Source organism: Gymnoscopelus microlampas, assembly GCF_963454915.1.
Source record: "Gymnoscopelus microlampas genome assembly, chromosome: 4".
In the NCBI taxonomy this organism is placed as follows: Eukaryota; Metazoa; Chordata; class Actinopteri; order Myctophiformes; family Myctophidae; genus Gymnoscopelus; species Gymnoscopelus microlampas.
In genome coordinates, this window is record NC_139941.1 from 550,001 (window position 1) to 574,103 (window position 24,103).

General features: G+C 41.3%; 1 protein-coding gene across 3 annotated transcripts in view; it reads left to right on the forward strand.

The window, feature by feature from the left end:
• The window catches only part of rhobtb4 (Rho related BTB domain containing 4), an 82,455-nt gene that overhangs the window by 27,668 nt on the left and 30,684 nt on the right, over positions 1–24,103 (forward strand). For 2 of the 3 annotated variants that reach the window (XR_014600697.1, XM_084055974.1), the window contains exons 1-5: positions 146–283; positions 15,701–15,902; positions 16,648–16,751; positions 21,618–21,803; positions 22,754–23,627. Coding sequence is in view for 2 of the 3 variants with exons in the window: in XM_084055974.1 (XP_083912100.1) it covers positions 255–283; positions 15,701–15,902; positions 16,648–16,751; positions 21,618–21,803; positions 22,754–23,627 (1,395 nt within the window). In the remaining variant the exon portion in view is untranslated. Of the gene's footprint in view, positions 1–145; positions 284–15,700; positions 15,903–16,647; positions 16,752–21,617; positions 21,804–22,753; positions 23,628–24,103 lie in introns of those variants that run through there. The other variant, XM_084055975.1, reaches the window with a different exon arrangement.

The window sequence follows — 24,103 nt, forward strand, 5'->3', positions numbered from 1 at the left end:
GTGTGTGTGTGTGTGTGTGTGTGTGTGTGTGTGTGTGTGTGTGTGTGTGTGTGTGTGTGCGCGTGTGTGCGTGTGTGCGTGCGCGCGCGCTGATCAGCGCCTTGTGGAGACGCAAGTGAACTAGATCAGAACAGATCATCATACTAACTAAGGCAGTTCTTAGTTGGCTCTACGTCTATTATTTGTCCAAAGAAGAGCAGACAGCCGTGTGTTCGGACGGGACAGACTGGAACCCGGGGTGAGGCAGGCTGGACATGTGGGTCAACTCTTCTCCTGTCGGAAGGTATTGATTGATTGACTCATTGATTGATTGAATACTTTATTAACATTTGGCCAAAGGTTTCCATTGGGGTCCTGTCTGTCTGTGTAAAACACCGTTAGTGCTGCTGGAGTGGACACTGGACTAGACTAGGCTGGACTGGGTCACATGCTGCTGTGCTGATCAGGCTCACAATGCCCTGCTATTGTTGTCTGATGCAACCAGACTGTACACAGAGCAAAATATGAAAATAGCTACGGTTTAATTACCTTTAATTAAACCGTTTCATTCTATTGTTGTCTACAACAGTGGTTCTCAACCTGTGGGTCGGGGGTCCACACATGATTTTGATGATTCTTTTTTTCTTTTTTAGTGAAGTGGCAATTTAAGGACTTTTAAGACCTCTTTTAAAAAAGGTCTTAAAAGTAATACAAATAAACAAACAATACTATAATAGCTGGTCAAACATTGGCCAAATTGTCAAATAATATAAGAAATAGTCGAAATTGTTGAAAATAGCTGATTGTGAGCTTGTAGATCGGCTATTTTCACAATATTTATCTGTGGAACCGAGTCAAATGAAATGTAATGCCTCAACTCCTACAAATCCTTATGAGGATGGGGGTCCTCAGTTCAAACATGATTATTTTGGAGGGTCCCCATTTCAAACATGATTATTTTTGGGGGTCGCTGCCTGGACTGTTTGAGAACCACTGGTCTACAACATAGGTCTCAAACAAGTTTCATGTCAAGGACCCTACATTCATGTTATTTTCTACCATCGACCCCCATCTGAAAAGACTTTGTGCCAGGGACCCAAAACATATTCCTACATTTAGCACATTTATTTGAAGATCTACAATTTCACAATGGTTGTGAGCTTGTAGATCTGGTATTTTTAAATAGCTGATGTTTTAGTGTTTTAAGTGGTTTAACTGATTTTGATGCTATATTAACTTGTTTTGCTGGGGACCACCTGGAACCCCTGGGTGTCCCTGGACCATACCTTGAGAACCACTGGTCTACAATGCAATTGCCTGTTTTTTTGTTTTGTATTAATTTGCACATAGAAAAAAACATCAAAGCTATGATTTGTTAATGACCTTAATTAATGACCACCTGCCAGGGTGCTTTTTCAATACATGTGAATAGAAGCTTAGTTTTAGTTTAGTCTCCAAGTGTGTGTGTGTGTGTGTGTGTGTGTGTGTGTGTGTGTGTGTGTGTGTGTGTGTGTGTGTGTGTGTGTGTGTGTGTGTGTGTGTGTGTGTGTGGGTGGGTGGGTGGGTGGGTGGGTGGGTGGGTTGGTTGTAGCCTGGACCAGACGAATCTGCCAGTGCAAAAAAAAAATTGCCCTCTGCGATTTGGGTCTGGCCCCACTCCGTTGTGAATCCATTTCCTGCTCCCGAAGTCTGGGGTGACCAATCAGGGCCCAGTATTCAAATATGGGAGACTGTAATTAGTAGTTGGTTATAGGTCTAACCAATTGCGTCCAGAAACATTCTTTTGATCCCACCCCTTGGAAAAAAAACGTCCTCATAGAAGCACCAGACTCATATCCACGCAGTGATATAGTCTGGCCACGTGAGGCTATGTTGGTTGTATACTCTGCTTCTTTGTGGTTACAGAGGATGGATGAGGTTATGGTGCAGTGTTTCAATGTCAAGGGCCCCCAAATTGATATGCATTTGGCTGCGGACCCCCATCTGGAAAGGTTTTGTGCCAGGTATGCCCTTATAAGAGATGACGGTTTTATGGAGTTGAAAGCCAACTCTACTAAGTGGGAACACTCTGAGCCCCCCACCTCACGTCTAAAATACACTTTTTGGCCAAAATGTAAAATAATCCACCGGACGGAGAGACACTTCCTGGTTCAGAGATGTTTTGACGGAACAGCGCCTCTAACGTTGCAAAGCCGAATAACACTCAATGAGACTAGTTTGTAAGGTGTAATGCGGTCCTCTGACCTGTGTGGCAGTAGTGAGTTGGCGCCGTGATGGCGCTGCCGAAGATTTAAAAAACAAAGAAGTAGTGTCTCCGTCCGTTGGATTATTTTACATTTTGGCTAAAAAGTGTATTTTAGACGTGAGGGGGGTGGCTCAGGGTGTTCCCACTTAGTAGAGTTGGCTTTCAACTCCATAAAACCGTCTTTGTTTTGGTGAGTAGCGAAAGCGCATTTTTTATTTTTACTCCCGACAAGAGCCTAGGCAGCCCGTGGTGCGAGAGCATTGGGTCGAAAGTCCCATAGCCTTAAGGGGAACGAGAGAAACGAGAGAGAACCCGAAAGGCAATGGACCAGAGCTATTAATAGCATTAAAGTGGCTAAACTGATTTTTAAGCTATATTAACTAATTTGAACCCCTTTGGTTTGTTATGCTGGATTTAATTATCAGCATCATCTAGTTTTATAGTGGCCGTGTTAGTCTGCAATCCACCCGTTATCACCATGTGACATAAATATCATATAATAATCATAATCATAATAACTATAATAAAATAATAATAGCTTATCAATAACAATCTCATACTTGGTGATATATCGGTTTAATACCTCCTCCTGGCCAGGTGTTATGAATTGTTGCAGGAAGCACAACTCCTTTCATTGAAGCGGTTCTTATCTGCAATATGTATGAATGTATTTACACAACACATCTTAAGAAATATAAATACATAATAGCACTGTTAAATGTTATGATAGTCTTGGAGATCTGTGCAGATAGATAACCGTGGTTGTTATGTAATGCACTTGATGCTGTTATTCCGTAGTCTTGAAGATCTGTGCAGATAGATAAGCATGGGTGTTATGTAATGATGCAGTTATTCCCACAGGATTACTGTCTGTCAGACAGTAATCTGTAATCTGATTACAGACAGTGTAGCAGACAAACCTCACGTCTCCCCACAGACTCATATCTGGGTCAGTGATGGCTGGCTGGCTGATTATTAATAGTCAACTTTGTGAATCCATTTAAAAAGGGCTTTAGACAATTAGCCTGTTCTGTGAATTACACGTATTACTATAGCGTAGTGTAAACAAGCCATTACAAGGGTTTGCTGCTCAAGGTCTAAATATTTATTCAGTGACTTCGCTATGGCAACCAGCCCCTGATCCTTGACTAATGGACAAAGAAATATAGATATGAATGAATGCATGTATGCATGTATGCATGTATGCATGTATGTAATGTATGCATGTATGTATGCATGTATGCATGTATGCATGACTAAATGAATGAATGAATGCATGTATGCATGTATGCATGTATGCATGTATGTATGAATGAATAGATGAATGAATAGATGAATGAATGAATGAATGAATGAATGAATGAATGAATGAATGAATGAATGGATGTATGGATATGGAGAAAGGTGAAGGAATGGAGGGACAGACAGACAGACAGACAGACAGACAGACAGACAGACAGACAGACAGACTCTACTCTAGTTCAATTCAATTCAATTCAAACAGGCTTTATTGGCATGAGAAAACATGTTTTACATTGCCAAAGCAAACGTGAAACAAAACATGCAGAAATCAAGACTAGTAGTAATGTATGTACAACAATAATGAAACTAACATAGTAGCTGAATGAAAGAAAGAAATAGTAAACCCCAAACAAAGCTATGTGAATGTTAGTTCCGTGTGTGTGTGTGTGTGTGTGTGTGTGTGTGTGTGTGTGTGTGTGTGTGTGTGTGTGTGTGTGTGTGTGTGTGTGTGTGTGTGTGTGTGTGTGTGTGTGTGTGTGTGTGTGTGTGTGTGTATACACACACAGATGAACTACTGTATAGTCCCACAGAGGAGAAGAGATGATAGAGTTGATTGGTGGGACACACACACACACACAAACGGATCACTGGAATATTGCATAAGGGGGGGGCTTCCAGTCAATCAGAGTAAAGACAGACAGACAGACCAGAAGGAAACGGAAGGTTCCCGGCTCGATTCCCAGGGGCGGGGCGTCTTGGGGCGCTTTGAGAGAGAGAGAGAGAGAGAGAGAGAGAGAGAGATAGAGAGAGAGAGAGAGAGAGAGAGAGAGAGATGGGGTGGCTGGTGGGGGCGATCAAGGACAGCTAGTGAAGCAGTCAAAGCCAGACGGATGGAGGGATGAACACAGAGAGAGATAGTGTGCGTGCGTGCGTGCGTGCGTGTGAAGAGAAGGAACGATAAATGGAGAAAGAGAGAGAGAAGGATGAACGAAGAGACAGAAGGAAGGATGAAATGGAGCGAGGGATGAGACTGAAGGAAGACATGATGATGGAGGTCATCATGTCTCAATTCAGAGCTGTCCTCTGCTCTGAATCTGTGAAATGAAAAAGAAGAAATGAAAAGTGGAGGGGGGAGGGAGGTGGGGGGTAAGGGAATGAGACAGACAGACAGACAGACAGATCTTTGGTCAGACGACAGAAGTAGTGAGGAACATTCTGCCCAAATTATGCATGAGTTCCTTTGTCTCTCTGGCCCTCCTGCACCACAAACACACCACAGAGAGAGAGAAAGAGAGGGAGAGAGAGTGTGCGTGCGTGCGTGCGTGCGTGCGTGTGTTACGATACGATATGATGATATGGAGGAAGGATATTTGACAGTGTAACAGTACATGTTACTGTCTAAAATGACATCAGTGTTCTGAAACAGTAAACTTCACTGGTAATTTAATAATAATTTGTAAATAACTATACATAAAAAAAAACCTCACAAATAGAACCATGTCTATATGACCCCAATCTTCTTTATGTATTACCATTACCATTACTTGTAGATCTGCTATTTTCCAAATAGTATGTATGGGATTCAAGTGGTAAAACTGGTCGCTTCTTTTGGGCTTGTTTTTTTCGTAGACCTGGACACTTGTTTCTGTGGCAAAATCTGGCAACACTGACTAAATGCTGTGACTGAACTGGTCAGTCCCGCAGCTTATTTTGATTATTGGTATTGGTCATTGTCAGTCATTTCTTTGTGTACTGTATGTACGTTTTTGTCATATCTGTTCCCGTGCAACTTTCTTTTACAAAGCCCTAAAAGCCCACACAATGCACACAATTAAATCGTTAATCGCAATTATTTGTGTGACAAATCTGACAATTAATCGTCAAGTACAATTTTATAATCGTGACAGCCCTGAGCATGTAATGTATTATTTGATTTATGTCCGGCCAGTATAGTCTTGTGAAATGCATACGTTGAAGTTTCAGTGTTTTGGAATGAACCTGGACAGACAGGTTGTGTCTCAGTCAAATGTGTAAGGATTCCTATAACTGCTTGTTACGGGGCCAGGCTTCCAGCTGGACCCGTTTTGTTATTCTGATTATTCCGTTTCTTCTGCCACTTTTGGCAGTTCTGGCTGAACCGTGCAGTCGCTTTTTATGAAACTCGGCCATATGATAGATGGTCATCAAAAACGATCAAGAAATAATTCTCACAATCTTTCGTCAAAAGGTGGCGCTATAGCACTCAATTGAAAAATGCCAAATTTGAACAGGTACAACTCATGCCCTGTTTCACCTACAGCCATGAAACTTCGATGCACACATGCGTCTCCTCATGCTGAACAACTTTCACACTCTGACTTTTGACCTCTGACCTTTAGATCTCCCACCATTTTGAATTATATGAAAAACAGTTAAAACCTATCTCCTCCTGGGATTTTTGAGTAATCTGCACGAAACTTTTTACACATGAACTTTGGACCTATGCCAAAAAACGTTTGCCAAATATTTTCCATACGTGAAAAAATGAAGCTTTAATGAGCCAATGAATATTGCGGTTTTATGACAATTATTCATCTGCCCCTAACACATACATGCAGACTTACCATTCTTTGAAACTTTGCAGAAATGTAAAGGGCCATTCCAAATATCACTGAAACCAATCTTACTCCAATTGGTCAAACGGGGGCGCTATAGCAATTTTTTGAAAATTGAAACTTTAAACAGGCAAAAGTCATGCCTCGTTTGGCCGACAGCCATTAGACCTGCTTACACATGTGCCTTGACTAATGAGGAACACATCTATCACGTTGACCAGTAAGCACCGCCCTTAGATTGTCCGCAATCTTGAGCAGTTTGAAAAACACTTAAACCCAGGATTTTTCAGCTATTTGCGTGAAACTGTATGATCTGTGTGATCCCCTTTTTCACAGGTTCTTGTCTGTTGGTGGCTTCTCGCTTAAATGTGTGCCCCACAACCTGAAGGTCACCAGTTCAAGCCTCACTTGGTGCAGACTTCATCTAAGTTGCATTTCACACAACATGACTATCAATGAATACATCTGCAATTGTTAAAGATAACATGAAATACTTAATTGAGTGTTTTTTACATACAGCTGATCTACAATCTCACAACTTTTCAGATAGCAATGAGAGTATGTTTTTTCAATGTATAACATACTTCATTGTGAAAATAGCCGATGTACAATCTGACAACTTTTAATGGTTTGTGAGCTTGTAGATCGGCTCCTTTCACTAGTTTTGCTTCTGAGGAGATGTACAATTTCTTAATTGGTAAATGGTTTGTGAACGAGTGATCTTAGTGTTAGTGAAACAGGGGCTTGGGTCATGACAGAAGGCAAGAGTTTGTGATCCTCAACAGACAATATCAGCCTGGACAAAGCTATAGCACTATAGGTAGTGTTGCAGCTACCTAAGAGTGCCTCACGACCACAAGGTTGCTGGTTCAAGCCTCACTTGATGCACACTCATTTAAGTAGAGCCATATGAAATCCGTGTTAACGGAATCGCGGACGGAATCGCGGAAATGACCAATAAAAATGGAATTGGAATAAAACACGGAATATTGCAGAATTTGGAAAATAAAAAAAAAATCGCGGTAAAATATTTTTTTTTATCGCGATTTTTTACAAATCCACGGGACACCACCATTTTGCATGGCCACATCCTACTTTATAAACAGTTAATCCACGTAGAAATAGTCTTAGAAAGACGATAGAAACAATAACACATGGGCGACGCCATTTTGCGCATGCTCAGACCGAATTAGACCGAATTATTTTGGGAACATTTTTGCGTATAACACAACAAGGGCCATGTATGGACTGTTATATCTTGAACATTTATTCATTTCCACTTACCAGACACTTTTTTTATGGTAAAAATGAGCATAAAAAGCAAAATACAGAATTCAGAAATATTAAAATGGAAAAAACAGAATTTGGGAAAAAATAAAACGGAATTGGGAAAAAAATAAAACGGATTTCATATGGCTCTACATTTAAGTTGAATTGCAAAAAACATGACTCAATCTATTCCGTTTCCATGGCTCTCTCTCTCTCTCTTCAATCTATTCCGTTTCCATGTCTTTCTCTTCAATCTATTCCGTTTCCATGTCTCTCTCTCTGTCTCTTCGATCTATTCCGTTTCTATCTTCAATCTCTCTCTCTCTCTCTCTGAGGGTCGGCCATAGCTGAGTGGTTAGTGAGCCCGCCTAGGGAGCCAGAGGCTCTGGTTGCCCCAGGTACGAATCCAGGCGAGGTCAGCAAATGTGTCGATGACATGAAATTTGTCCCTGAGCAAGACTCTTAACCCCTAATTGCTCACAGGCCCTCATTGGAAACAAGACCGCAAGGACTTTCATGAACTGACCTGTTAAAGGAATTATCATTTCTCTTTCTCTCTCCTGGCCCCGTATTATCGCTGCTTGCAGCTATATTTCCTTTTGTTGTTTCATTCTCAAGATGTGAAAGAAAGGCCATTTTAATGTAGGTTTTTCGTAGAGATCTTTTCACACCTGGTTTGTGAAAAGATTTGGCTACACTGCCATTTGAAAAAATACATTTTATTAGACTGTACATATTTGTAGAGTATACCGATACCAGTATCGGAAAAGCTGCCGATACTGTTGTTGCGAGACCCAAAACACCCTATGACCCCAGTCTACAACACGTCCCAGGTGCATCCATGTGATGTTTTCTTTATAACTGTACTATTTACATTATTATTTTACTAACTTGTAGCTGCACTTTAACTATTATTAATGGATTTATTTATTTATTCCTGGATCAGTGGTTCTCAAACTCTAACTGTGAGAGTGTACAATAATATATGTACATTTGTACACTCTCAGAGTTACAAACCTGTAAAGGTCCATTTGGAACCCCCTCAAGGAACCCTGAGGGTCCCTGGACCCCACTTTGAGAAACACTGTCCTAGATTTTTTTTATTACATAAGGGTATTGGATCGGTACTCGGTATCGACCGATACGCAAGTTGTGGGTATCAGAATCGGTATCGGGAAGGGGAAAATGGTGAAAAATAAACGCTGAATTGTTTAAAATTTGTCCACAGCACAGCGGAGCTACTAAAAAGCTACAAAGCTATTGATATGGATATTGCACTGTAGTTAAATCATCACATAGTTAGTTGTAACGCAAAGCATTTGTACACTATGCGACTTTGTTATGAAACAAAGGTACAGTAGGACAGGAAGTGCAGTCAAAGGTATTTTCATATTTTCAAATATGGTCTCATTGAAAAATGTTTGGACACCCATGGCTTAGACTAAACATTTGAAAAAATATACCACAATGGAATAATGCTGTTTTGTGTGTGTGTGTGTGTGTGTGTGTGTGTGTGTGTGTGTCTGTCCGTCCGTTCGTCCGTGTGTGTGTGTGTGTGTGTGTGTGTGTGGGGGGGGGGTCTGGTCCCTGGCAGAGTTACTACTGTGTACACACGCATGCACACTCACACGCACACGCACACACTCCTTCATCAGTGTGTTCAACTGAGGTGTGAGGGTTAGGGTGTTTGTACAGTCAGGGTGGGTGGTGGGCAGTCATCACTGTATGTACGTATGTATGTATGTATGTATGTATGTCTGTCTGTCTGTCTGTCCGCCTGCTGTGGGACGTTACAATAATCATATCAATAGTAATGATAATCTTCGTAAACGGTAGGCATGGACTATTAGATCCATATATTATTGATATGGTGACTGCTCTGCGCTTGAGATGGGCTGCGTTCCAATCGCCTGTCAACGTGAAGCGTGGCTCATTTAAAGGGCAAGAACGCTTTGGGTTGTTTAGTTACTTACTGTTATTTGAAGATCCGGATCCACGGTTCCAGTCCGGGTTTTCTTCCTAATTAAAATAGCTAAATCAACAGAAAGTTGTCATTTTTATCATAAAAACAAACAGCACTAGGTTTGGTGATGTTGTATATTGTCTGAATCAGTTTTGTTTGTTTGTTTACGGGCTAAAAGAGTGATTGTTAGAGCTGTTTAACCGTACAATGTAAGGAGCATATTTTGAATTATCAATTTCTAATCAATGCAACAATAATTTTGGATTTCTTGTCCACATTTGGAGTTACAGCATGGCAAGGTAACTACACAACCCAAACCTCTACCAAAGTATTCTTGTCCTTTAATATGCGAGAACAATGTAAACAAAATGTCATGGTATACTATGTTTTTATTTAAACCTTTGAAAAGTAAAGAAAATGCTGGGGTCTCGAGTTGTGTGCATTAACTTTGTGCGTGCGGCCCGTGCGCGTGCACGCACACGGGCCGATGTTAAGTAACAGCAAATTGGTCCTGGAATGTTATTTTATGAATGGATCTAGTTTTGACGTGTGTAATATTGTGTGTTGACATTTTCTTTAATGAATGGGTGTTTGTTTGACGTGTGTAACATTGTGTGTTGACATGATGTGTGAAATGCTTGTAAGCAGGTTAAGGGCTTATAAGGAGATTGTGAGAAGCTTTCACAGTGTTGTGTGGGTTTTTAAACACACACACACACACACACACACACACACACACACACACACACACACACACACACACACACACACACACACACACACACACACACACACACACACACACACGCTCCCACAGTCCTTAGCGTTGCTTCAGCATTATAAGCTTCATTTTGTGGCTGTCAGGTGGAAGCATTGTATGTCCAAAACCTTTTTTTATTATGACTACACAGGTGCCCATTGTGTACAGGCAGCAAGGGCCCAGCATTGGAATTTGAAATCGAGTCTATGTAGGAAGTTAGTTCATATGAATTGCCTGTAGTTTCGCTGTTTTACCCCTGCTGGTGTCAGAAAGAATTTCTGACACCAGAAGTGGGTGGGTTTTTGACGAACTTTAGACTTGGTTTTCTTTTTTCTAAATATATATATTTTTTTTATCCCACGATTTTGTAACCCTTATTTTTCACCCGGTGCCAATTTTCTAAGTGATCCTGGGCACTACACTCCCCTCACCAGCCTAGGGAGGCATTGAAGGAGGCTCATGCCTCTTTCAATGCATTAAAGCCAACTGACCTTCTTTCCCTGGTTGGACGCAAGCGCGTGGAAGGAACACGTTACTCAAACCAGTTCCCTTCCCCTCCATCAGGCGCCCCGGCTGTCATGGGGGAGGCGTTATAGTGACCAGGATTACTACATGTTTTTGTGAGGGTATTAACTACCCTGAGAGACACGGGGAGAACATGCAAACTCCATACAGAGTGGGCTCTTTCGCCAACCCCAGACTTTATTTTCTTACTTTAATAAACATTGTAATAAATACCAGTCCCTAGTTTAAAGTCTTCTTTCAAACATCATGCTATGCGTTTTGGTAAATTATGGTCCCATTAACATGACAATAAAGTAGGGTATGCTCTAGGAGGGGAAGGATGATTTGATTGACACGCTACACCACCAATAGCATTAATTCCCCACCCCCGCTCTTTATTGACTACCAAACCAGTATTGGTCTGGTTGCATTGCGCAGGATATGACGCGATATAGAAAGATGGTGGATTTGAAATGTTGAAACCAATGGCGTCGCTTTGCCCATTCTTTTTTACAGTCTATGACCGCCCGGCCTACTCGGGAACGATGCTAATAAACACAATAGCAGTGATTACTATCACAATACAGAGCTATTTAACACTGTTACTGAACAAACAGTCTATAGTAATGATTACTATCACAATATAGAGCTTTAACACTTATTTTAACAGAAAGATATCACTTACCTTTAATTTACAAAAAGGTTTAGCATTTGTGATGAAAAACGTTGAGAAATGATTACACCTCATAACAAGGCTATTATTACAGAACAGCAATTATTTAGCAGTATTATGATGCAATGTCTGTAGTTGAATGCAGGGACGCAGTGGGGGGGGGGGGGGGGGGGGGGTTAGACGTATTCAGTTCCATCGGGGGGAGTGATATCCCCCCCACTTCTGGGACGAAGAAAAAAATAAAAATCTCTCACGAGCCGGAGGTTTTTCCGGATTGCTCGTCCTAAAACACACTGCCATCTTAAATTTTAAGAATCGGTTCAGAATTGAAGTGAGTACGGCTATAGTTAAATCATGTGAATCTCTTTCTGCTATAAATATGCATCCACCGTTCTGCGCGCCCGTTTCCTTTTTGCCACACATCTACACTTTACATTTATTTACCGAATCATCCAAATTAACCAAATTAAAGTAAGAAAAACCCGAAATAAAATTTAAAAAAATTGCTCTCTGCGTCCTCGGTTGAATGTGAAGGCGTGAACATTCATTCCTGAGTAGACCGTTGCCCACCGGTCTAGTGCATGGGTCTTCAACATGGGGTCCGAGACCCCCAGGGGGTCCTCAGAGTAACTACAGGGGGTCCACCAAATCTCTGTGTGATGGGGAACATCAGCCGAATATAGCAGATCCACAAGCTCACAGCGCCTCAGACCAAGTACAGAGCCAACGGTCAAGTTGACTAAATATTGAGGGTTTAAAAGGTTAACTGTCTGAAAATACACTTTAACATGAATCTGACATATTAATAGAAACATTTAATTTTCAATACTTTTACTTTTACTCCACTACATCTCTGAGGAAAATATTGTACTTTTACTCCACTACAATTATTTGAAAACTTTAGTTGCTAGTTACTTTGTAAATCTAACTTTTTATTACTAAACGCAAACTAAACTAAAAGCATCTCAGCTATTTGAAAATAGCCGATCGACAAGCTCACAACACATCGCATCACTGTGAGCTTGTCGATCTGCTATTTTCAAAAGATTTCTATACATTTTGAAAACTTGAAATGGGACATTTCTGCATACTGACTACTTTACTTTTGGTACATTAAATACATTTTGATGCCAATTCTTTGTACTTTTACTCAAATAAATCTTTTATTTCTACGTTGCAGTATTGATACTTTAACTTAAAGAGGTGGTGCCATGGTTTTGCACTTTTTCTGTTTTTCATGTGTCTATGATGTTGATAGAACTTCATTAAGCCCCCTGGTGGTGTTTTTATGGTGTTTTATGTCTTCTCTGACTATTCTGAGTTTCTTCTTGGAGGCTGAAACCTTCAGGGTCAAACGTGCCAATAGAAAAACACCGCTTTAATAAATTAGTAGTTCTCTTCACTTTCAAGATTTTTCAAAAAATGTTAAAAAAAAATGCAGATATACAAGCTCGCAGCGCGGCACAAAGTGACGCGTTGTGAGCTTGTATATTGGCTATTTTTGAATAGCCAACGTATAAAATCTAAAATGACATGGGATGCTGTCCCGGTTTTAATGGGTTAAACTCTATAGACTTTGTTGAGATTGTTTGATCTTTTTTTTTTACTTATACAATATATAAACTTTAATTTCACATGTTGGCTTTCATCACGAGACAAAGAGTTTACATCTTTGTAATGAAATGGTTTGGGTCTGTCTCTCAAAGGACCATCTCTCGCTTGAGACTTTTTGTTCTCCGCCAAACGGGAAGGTGTGTGTGTGTGTGTGTGTGTGCTCACATGTGCGCGTGTGTGTGTTTTCGCTGTGCCTTCTGTTGCACTGGAAAAAGAGAGAGATGCTCTCTTGAAACCTCGAAATGTAACGCAGTGATGTCCCTGACGCATCCTTGGTATTTTAGCAGTGACGTCACAGACTAATCCTTGGTAACTTTATCCTAGCGGCAGCACTCGCTACACATGTGTTTTTTGTTTATGTTTTTTCCACGGCTCGCGCTATTTTTTTTTTGACTGGACCGGCTCCATGCAAACAGTGGACATTCTGAACTTTGCTTTATTTCCATTTAGAGACAGTTTAGAGAGAGATGGAATATGTGGAACATGGATAGCTGGTTGGAATGGAGTCAGTGATCGAGCTGTTGACTAACTAGAGAGGACTAAAGACCTACCTTTTTAGCAAAGCATTCCTTTTAGCTGGTTTTACCTCTAGGCTTTATGCCCCCATGTTTTAATTGTTTGTTTCAGTTTCGTAGTTGTTGTTTTCTTTTATTGGTGTGATGTTTCTGTTTTTATGCAGTTGCCTTCTGTAGCACTTTGAGATTTCTTGCAAATGTAAATTGCGTTATAAATAAAATCCATTATTTATTATTATTATTATTACTAGACCATACCCGGTGAAGGGCGCAGACGAAAGTCGTTGCAAACGTGGGGTTAATGCACGTCCTGTCGCGCGGTTTCTCCCCCGCGCGCGTCCCGTCGTGGCACCCCCCCCCCCCCCGGTCGCTCCCGTCGCGGCAAGAGCCATATGAAATCCGTTTTATTTTTTTCCCAAATTCTGTTTTTTCCATTTTAATATTTCTGAATTCTGTATTTTGCTTTTTATGCTAATTTTTACCATAAAAAAAGTGTCTGGTAAGTGGAAATGAATAAATGTTCAAGATATAACAGTCCATACATGTCTCTGAAAGAAATCTACACAATTCCAAATCTTTAATATTTGCAAATTATATGCAAACATAGAACAGTATATAAGTACATTAAATAGCACCAATATAGGCTTGCTATTTTAATATAGCAAAATATAAATATAAAAACGGATATATAAATACTATGTTGTTATAGTTCTATATATATATATATATATATATATATATATATATATATATATATATATATATATATATATATATATATATATAAAAATTTGCTATATAAAATAGCAAAATAGGCTTGCTATTTTCTGTTGCCCTGCAGCAGGCTTGAGTATATTTTTTTATGGCATTTTACACCACTAACAACATTAATCAGAGAATCACACGTCTTTGTCACAACTCGTGTTTTGTCTTTTTGTAGTTTTATTTTTAACCAACACAGTACAAAGTACTGGACACACAGATGACACACAGGTCATAGATGACACAGGTCATAAACCTGGAAATACAGGAAAATAAACATTGTATTACCATATATTCATAGCATATAGCATTCACAATTAAACAGCAGGTAATGTAGCACAGTCTATCACAGTAGAACCGAAATAACAGAAAATGACTACAATACCCATGAGGCATTCTGAACCATGAGCCAACAACGCGTCGCCCCAGCTACCATTAAGTTACAGTGTCCAAGTTACAATACACAAAATACACCAAAATAATACTTTTCAATGGACTACTTGGGTAGCACTGATAATATTAACCACAGTAAGGTTCATAAAGTTTGTTGATGAAATGTTTACATTGTTGATTAAGTCACGATGACGACGTTAGCATTAGCGTTAGCCGCATGCTAGCGCCAAACGTCCGTTAGCTTAGCATCACGCTAACGGCTCATATTAAGTTGGTTTGGCTAATAAACATTAATCCCAACTAACGCCAACACAGTAATGGATGTAAACATACACAGACATGCTTTGGACATTATTATCAGGTTGCATGTTGGTGGTATAGGGTTCGTTTGGTTTGGCCTCGTTTTCATAGACCTTGTTGCTTGTTCCTCTCGCGAAACCTGGCAACACGACGCATGCGCAGTTTGATCGGAGACCCAGGACTCCATCCACCCACCCACCGTCAGGTTACTAGAATTATAGTAGGATTATTATTAAAACTATTATGAAAAATGTTCGCCGACTACCTTTTTTTCGCACGAAAACTAAACAAAATCTAAAGAAAAAATTAAAACGTTATGCTTCCGAGCTCACAGCTTGTAGAGCTAAATGGAATTTTATTCAAAAGACTATGACAACATTTTTTTTTTTAAATACTGTCCGCAAAACATTTGCTTTTTGTCCTGAAAATAGCACTGTTTAAATGGCGGCATAGCTCAATGGTTAGAACGCCCACCTGGGAAGCCAAAGGTCCCAGGTTTGATTCCAGGCCTCAAATCATGAATACAGCGTCCGATTGCCGTGCAAGGCCTAAGAAGAAATGGCACCCTTTTCATATTGGCCTATTCTAGCGCCACCAGGAGGCCATAATAACCGACCTGACCTGGCGGAGACTTGTGCTCAGAGGAGCACTTTTTCTAGTTTCTCTGTATTTTTATGTTGATTTTTGAACTGTTTGGTTGCTACTATATATGTCTATGAAATTAATTCAAGGACCCCAACGGAAACAAGTCCGGAAGGACTTTTTTGGTCGGACCTTTTAGACAAAAGTATTATAAATGTAACTGTGTTGTTTTACATTATTTTGCCTAATAAAAATGTCAATCAATTTCAATCAATCAAACTCTCTATGTCTCTGTCCCCCCTCAGGGCCCTCTCCATGGATATAGACACAGACTATGAGCGGCCCAATGTGGAGACCATAAAGTGTGTGGTTGTCGGGGACAACGCTGTGGGGAAGACCCGCCTCATCTGCGCCCGCGCCTGCAACGCCACGCTGACGCAGTACCAGCTGCTCGCCACGCACGTGCCAACCGTCTGGGCCATCGACCAGTACCGTGTGTGCCAGGAGGTAGGACGCACGCACGCACGCACGCACGCACGCACGCACGCACGCACGCACGCACGCACGCACGCACGCACGCACGCACACACACACACACTAGAGCAAGGTTTCTCAAAATGGGTGCCGTGACACCCTAGGGCAAGGGTTCAAACACTTTTCAGGCTTTGACCCCCAAAATAGTGGGATTTGAACTGGGGACCCCCCGCCCTGACAAGCACTTGGAATTGTAGGAGTTGAGGCATTACATTTAGTTTGACTCGGTTCCACAGATAAATAAACTGTTGTGAGTTTGCCATTTTGGCCAAATTTGGTATTAAAAAGGTCTTAAAAGTAATTAGCCGTGGATGAAAATGTTATTTACAGGGGTGATAAAGTTATTTAGAGGGGTGCCGTGAACCTCTGCACTACAGCGTACACAATGGAAGGGTTTTGACTTTTGGGTTCGAAGTTTTCCATGTCAAAGCATAAAAACACATACCTGATACATATCAACACGCTGTGAGATTGTAGATCAACCGTTTTCTTAAATAGTCTTAAATAGTTGTGTTTCGTGTGGGTTGCGATGCTTATCCACTTTGTCACGGGTTGACCTTTAATGACCTCTTAAGCTACAAAGCTACAGGCTGCTGTATTTATACTTTTGAATACTTGAGTATTTACTGTGTGTGTGTGTGTGTGTGTGTGTGTGTGTGTGTGTGTGTGTGTGTGTTTGTGCGTGTGCGTGTGCGTGTGTCTGTGTCTGTGTGTGTAGGTGTTGGAGAGGTCTCGTGATGTGGTTGACGAGGTCAGTGTGTCTCTGAGGCTTTGGGACACATTTGGAGACCACCATAAGGACAGACGATTTGCATATGGCAGGTGAATACAAACGTGTGCACACACACACACACACACACACACGCACACACACACACACACACACACACACACACACACACACACACACACACACACACACACACACACACACACACACCGCAGTGACAAAGTCCTTTAACTGAACCACCACTGGTAGCGGTGGAAAGTCTGGTGACGTGAGCCTCACACTGAACGTCTATAGCAGTGGTTCTCAAACGTTTTCATGTCAAGGACCCCCAAAATGATATGTATTTGGCCGCAGACCCCCATCTCTTTTTTCCAGGGACCCCCAGAAGCAAAGATTTTAGTTACAAATGGTCGCTTTAAAAAAAATATATATAAAGATTTTTAAGATAGAAAGAAAAATAGCAGATATACTGCGCTATATAAGCTCATAGCGCGGTACCAGTGCCACGCTATGAGCTTGTATATCTGCTATTTTTGAAAATAGAGGTGCTTCAGAGGTGCGCTCCCCCACTTCCAAGATTAGCGATACAACACTGATATTAACACATTTTATAAAAAAATATGAAAATATTTCGTGCCAGGGTTCAAAAATAGCAGATGCACAATTTGAGCTTGTACATCTGCTATTTGTTAGAACCACTGTTCTAAATCCTAAGAGTTTTCTGAAAAACGTATGTTGCTATATATACATATATCGCTAAAATCTAAAATAACACAGATGCTTTCCCGGTTTTAATGGGTTAAAGAGTTAAATGAGTTTACAGCTAATGTCATTGTGGTCTGTGACTCATGCTTAGTTGTCAACAAATGGTGGGTGTTTTTTCACGCTGTGGAACGGAACACAATTTCTTCCTTATTATTTATTAATACACATTATTTATTCACGCTGTTCATTTAAAAGCACAGATGATTCGTAATAGTGGCAGAAGCATACATACTATTATACAGTACTATTATTATTATTATCATTATTATTCATGCATTTAGAGAGCTGATAAAGCCTCCTTATCAGACACCTGCATGTCAACACCTTCAGCACCAACGGAAAGTCTGAGTCAGTGTGTGTGTGTGTGTGTGTGTGTGTGTGTGTGTGTGTGTGTGTGTGTGTGTGTGTGTGTGTGTGTGTGTGTGTGTGTGTGTGTGTGTGTGTGTGTGTGTGTGTGTGTGTGTGTGTCCTTACATAATGTGCTCCATCCAGTGACCTTTGCAGTTTGATCTGCACACACACAAACATAACACCGTTTGAGTTAGCCCATTCAATCCGGGAACGCATCTGTGTCACTTTAGATTTCTTTGGCCATTCAAAAATAGCAGATCTACAAGCTCATAGCGCAGCACCGAGTGCCGCACTATGAGCTTGTAGATCTGCTATTTTCTTTTAAATCTTGAACATTTGTGCAAATCTTTGAATATATTCTACAAATGTCTTCTAAATCCTAAAGGTTGTTACACACCGGGGCGATTTTTTCGTGCGAATAATGCGTTTTTTTTAAAAACCTTATAAAGTCAATGGCTCCGTACATGGAGCGAAAAAGCGAAAAAGCGAAGCGAAAAAGCGTCTTTTAATTATTCGGAACGAGTCCGAATTTTGCGTATATTCGCTATATTCGCCGGTATGTAAGGACCTTAACAGTTAAAAAAGCGCATGTTGCTATAATATCAGTGGTGCTCCAACTTTTTCTTGTCAGCGACCCCCAAAATTATATGTATTTGGCCGTGGGCCCCCATCTCAAAATATGTTGTTCCAGGGACCCCCCAGAAGCAAAGATCGGAGTAAAACGTTTTCGCTTTAAAACATGTATATATATATATATATATTCAAAGATTTGCACACATTTTCAAGATAAAAAAAAAATAGCAGATCTACAAGCTCGCCGCGCTATGCGCTTGTAGATCTGCTATTTTTGAATAGCCAAAGAAATCTAAAATGACACAGATGCGTTCCCGGTCTTGAAGGGTCCGGTCCAAAACTGTTACTTCTCAGGAAATGGATCAAAAAAAGAATGAACCTGTGTTCCAATGTAATTATTATTTAGTCACAAGCTCTTGTTAATACTTTTCATTGGTTACATATTTATAAAACCCACACACACTTAACCCATTAAGACCTGAAGCCGATTCTACACGTCTCCTAAATCTCAACAGTTTTCTGAAAAACGTATGTTTCTATATCAGTGGTGCTCAATCTATTTCATGTCAGGAACCCCCAAAATTATATGCATTTGGCCGCAGACCCCCATCAAAATATTTTGTTCCAGGGACCCCCAGAAGCAAAGATTTGAGTTAAAAATGTTTGCTTTAGAAATAATATATTTAAAGATTTGCACACTTTTTCACGATTTTTCAAAAATAGCAGATCTATAAGCTCATAGCGCGGCACTCGGTGCCACGCTATGAGCTTGTATATCTGCTATTTTTGAATAGCCCAAAGTGTAAAATAATGCTTTTTAGCTCAAATCTAAAAATGACTCAGTTCCAGGTCTTAATGGGTTAACCACTTTCGCTTACACACAAAACACTTGTACGTGTAGATCGGCTATTTTTGCTACTTTTGTGTGAAACTAGAGTATGATGAAGATATAGATATCAGTGGTGGAAAGTAACTAAGTACGTGTACTTGAGTATTTCCAATTTTCAATACTTTTGCTTCTACCACACTACATCTCAGGAGACAATATTGTACTTTTACTCCACTACAATTACTTGAAAACTTGAGTTACTAGTTACTTTGAAGATTTTAATTAAAACTTGCGTATAAACATGCATTAACCACTACAAGCTCAGCTTGTAGATCTGGTTTGCTGTCACAAAGGGGATAACTGTTCTTCGTCCAGAGAAAAGAAAATATAACCGGTGCTTTTTGCCAAAACCAGGGCAAAACCAGTTAACTCAAGATAAAACCATATCCAGGAAACGGACGCTATTTCCGCATCCGGGTGAATGGAAAGTGAGTGGAAAGGGAACCTGATGACGGAAGTTACAGAGAACAGCGCGATTGTTTATTAAACAATTGAAAAGCTATTCGACGTGTTTTTGAGTCAATGGCACTGTGGACCAAGTACCAAGTACCAATTGTCTAAGACTCATGTACATACTGTGTGGAAGCAGAGCCGCCGCTATAGGGTAGTGCGAACTTTTATATATTTTTTATAAATATATAAAAGTGAACAGAATCACGTTTATTAAGATTAACATTTAAAAAGTATGTTGTGTTATATTTTGTTTAAAAATACAATGTGAAATTCATGGTAGCTTACAATTTAATTAATTGGGAGTTTATTTTTCTTTTGTTAAGAAGAGCTAAACCAGCAGAATTTAATATGGGGTTAACATGACACCCGACTTAATGTTTTGAGATAATAATAAATTAATATTAAAAAACGCAAAAATAATCACTTGCTCCCACTGCCTCGCATTTCTCCCAGACGGCTCTGTGTGGATGGATATGCTATGTGTAAATATGTAGACAAGGTTTCCACCTGACCACGACGACATGGTAGTTTGCATACTGACACGTAGACACACACGTCCACGTTGCTTGACACACACACACACACACACACACACACACACACACACACACACGCTGACACAGGAGAAGGTGTTTAGCAGCCATTCTAACAGGCTCAGACTCTGTAATGATCCTCTGACAGCGTGCTAATGTGAATTCCTGACCGCTGAGTAGTGTGTGTGTGTGTGTGTGTGTGTGTGTGTGTGTGTGTGTGTGTGTGTGTGTGTGTGTGTGTGTGTGAGATATAATAAGTTGTTTGTTATGTGTAACAGAGGCAGTGAGTGTTATGTGAGGTTGGACTATGGAACTAGAGCTCTCTCTCTCTCTCTCTCTGAGTTTAAAGCAGTGAAATCTGACAGACCTGTAAATTCTTTTAAATACCATTAGCAGCTTTTAAACACATTCCCAAGTCTATTTTAGAGTACATTTAACAGACCAACATGTGATTCATGAAAGGAAGTGTAAAGCCTTGATTTACGTGGATCACAGGTATATCATGTATCCTATCTGCGTAAATCAAAAGCACCTTCATGTTAGTGTCAGTTTAGCTGACGCAACAAAAATCACCTTCAATTAAACGTGATGCATGCACTGGAAAACACTCATATTTGTGCTTAAGTATCAAATTTGTGCGTACCCATGCTCCATGAATGAGGACCAATTATTACATACATTTTTACATGTATTGAAAAGATATAAATATAAATTATGGCCAGTTATTTAATGTCATTTAATGTCATTTTGTGTGAATGTATTCACTGGATTGATTCAGTTTGATCTATTGAATACTTTATTAGCATGTGGTACAGTCAGACATTAAGGCTACAAGGATAACAAACTAAGTCCTGGGGGCTTGTTTCCAATGTGGTCCATATGTATTAAATTCATCGACATACCGGTAGCATAAAAGATTAACACAATCCATGTCCTCAACAAATACAAACACTATGTACAAAGGAGAAAAAGGAAACACGTTGGCAGTGAATGATGCCTCCTTTCGATGGGAATTTACCTCCCCTTGCTTGTGGTCTCCTGATTTTTCAGACTTTTTAGGCCAATTTAGAAAGAACCCAGTGTTACACATCCATGTGTTGTCAGGGCATACAGTGTGGTGGCAGAGTGGGTGGTACCAGATCGTGGTTGCTGCAGTCATAATAAGGACACACACACACACACACACACACACACACACACACACACACACACACCGCAGGCGAGACCTTGTGACCCACAGCCTGCTCTCCCACAATGCATTGCAGCAGTGCCAGTGACACAAGTTTACTTCATGCTTATATACCTTACCTGCTTTTAACCTCTCCTCTCTCCTATCTCTCTCTCTCTCTTTCTGTCTCTCTCTTTCTGTCTGTCCGTCTGTCTGTCTCTCTCAGGTCAGATGTGGTGGTGTTGTGCTTCTCGCTGGCCAATCCAAACTCTCTTCGTCACGTTCGGACCATGTGGTTCCAGGAGATCAAACACTTCTGTCCGCGGACCCCCATCATCCTGGTGGGCTGCCAGCTGGACCTGCGCTACGCCGACCTGGATGCCGTCAACCGCGCACGACGACCACTGGCCAAGTGAGACCCCCCCCCCCCCCATTTTTCCACTGTAGGCCCTGTCAATTATTACATAATCGCCTAATTAGGTTTGTCATGATGTATCGTCCCACGATATATTGTGATATTAAAACATGACAATATGTATCATACTGTATATGTCATAGTGTATCGCAATATTTTTTAAATATGTTTTTTAATTAACTGTATATATATATATTTCTTTCTGATCCAGAAGTTCACTTGTGAGCTTGTAGATCACAAACTAGTGAAAAAAGCAGAACTTTTTTCACTTCTTCTTTAAAGTAAAATTTGTGGAATTTATGGAACTTACTCCAGTGTGCAGGAGGTTCAGTAGGGTCCATTGCCGGCGTGTTAGGTCCTCTCCTTCAACGCCATCTCCCGGTTCCCAGATGTAGCGGTGGATACCCCTTCACTTGTTTAATCTATCCTGATTGAGTTCTCTATCCTGGTTGGATAAAATTGGAAATGAAACTGAAACGAAAATGCATTTTCTGTTTAATAAAGAGCTGGAGAGACCTTTAAAGCGAACATTTTTAAAGCGAACATTTTTAACTCAAATTGAACCACTGATATAAAAACATAAGTTTAAAAAAAAAAGGATAGGTTAGGATTTAGAATACATTATGTAGAATCCCCTGAAGCAAAGATTTGAGTTACAAATGTTCACTTAAAAAAAATATATATATTCAATGATTTTCAAAACATTTTTTTTTCAAAAAATAGCAGATCTACAAGCTCATAGCGTGGCACTCGGTGCCGCGCTATGAGCTTGTAGATCTGCTATTCTTTAATAGCCCAAAGAAATCTAAAAAATGGCAGAGATGCGTTCCCGGTCTAAATGGGTTAAAATATGAAATAAAAAAAGAAAACATATATGCAGTATGTTGAGGATGTGGATGAGGAGGTATTTGCTGACGTTGCATTGTGTTTGTGCCTGGGCCCCACAGACCCATCAAACCGGGCGACATCCTGGCCCCAGAGAGGGGCCACGAGGTGGCCAAGGAGCTGGGGGTCCCGTACTACGAGACCAGCATCGTGGCCCAGTTCGGCGTCAAGGACGTGTTCGACAACGCCATCCGCGCCGCGCTCATCTCCCGCCGCCACCTGCAGTTCTGGAAGTCCCACCTGAAGAGGGTGCAGAGGCCCCTCCTCCAGGCGCCCTTCCTGCCCCCGCGGCCCCCCCGGCCCATGGTGGGCATCCCGGACCCCCCTCCGGAGGGCGACGGAGAGGCGCTCGACTCGCTCTTCCTGCGGCCGCTGTGCGCCGACGTGCTGTTCCTCCTGCGGGGCGGCGCCGCGCGCGTCTTCGCCCACCGCGCCTACCTGGCCACCTCGTGCTCCAAGTTCAACGACCTCTTCACCCTCGACCTCCTCGGGGGGCCGGGGGCCGAGGAGGAGGAGGGGGAGGAGGAGGAGGAGGAGGAGGTGAGGGAAGAGGAGGAGGAGGAGCGGTCGGAGAGCGCTGACGAAGAAGAGCGGAGCAGGAGAGGAGCCAAGGAGCAGGCGGGGCGCACCAAGAGCCTGGACTTGGACAAGGACAACATGGACCACAGGAGGAGACCCCCGCTGCTCCAGCAGGGCTCTCTGAGGACTTCTCAGAGCGACAACGCCCTGCCTTCCTCCTCCAGGGGGCGGGGCCACTCCCACCAGGGCTCCTCCTCCTCCGCGGGGGTCCGCGGGGCGAGTGGCCGCGCCCTCTCTGGCTGGGGGCGGGGCTTCATGAGCGTGTGCCTGGAGCACGTGGACGACCCGGTGACCGGGAGGCCGCGCCTCATGACGGTGGTCGCCATGGACGCGCTCATCCAGGAAGAGCCCTTCCAGGTAAACGTCCCCCGGGGGGTTTATTTAGGGGGAGCAGAGCACCCCCCTAGTGTTAACACTGTAGCTTCATGTAGATGAATCAAACTGTGTTTTAGTCAGTGGTGGAAAGTAACAAAGTACATTTACTTAAGTACTGTACTTTAAGAACAATTTTGAGGTTTACTTGAGTATTTCCAATTTCCAGTACTTTTACTTCTACTCCACTGCATCTCAGAGGCAAATATTGTACTTTTACTCCACTACAATTATTTGAAAACGTTTACTGGTTACTTTTCAGATATAAATTATGATATTATTATAAAACATAAATTAACCAGACCTATTTTATACACAGGCTATTTGAAAATAGCAGATCTACAAGCTCACAACGCGTCGCGATGCAACGCTTGGGAGCTTGTAGATCTGCTATTTTCAAAAAAATATATTCTGGTACTTTAAGTACATTTTGATACCAATACTTTTGTACTTTTACTCAA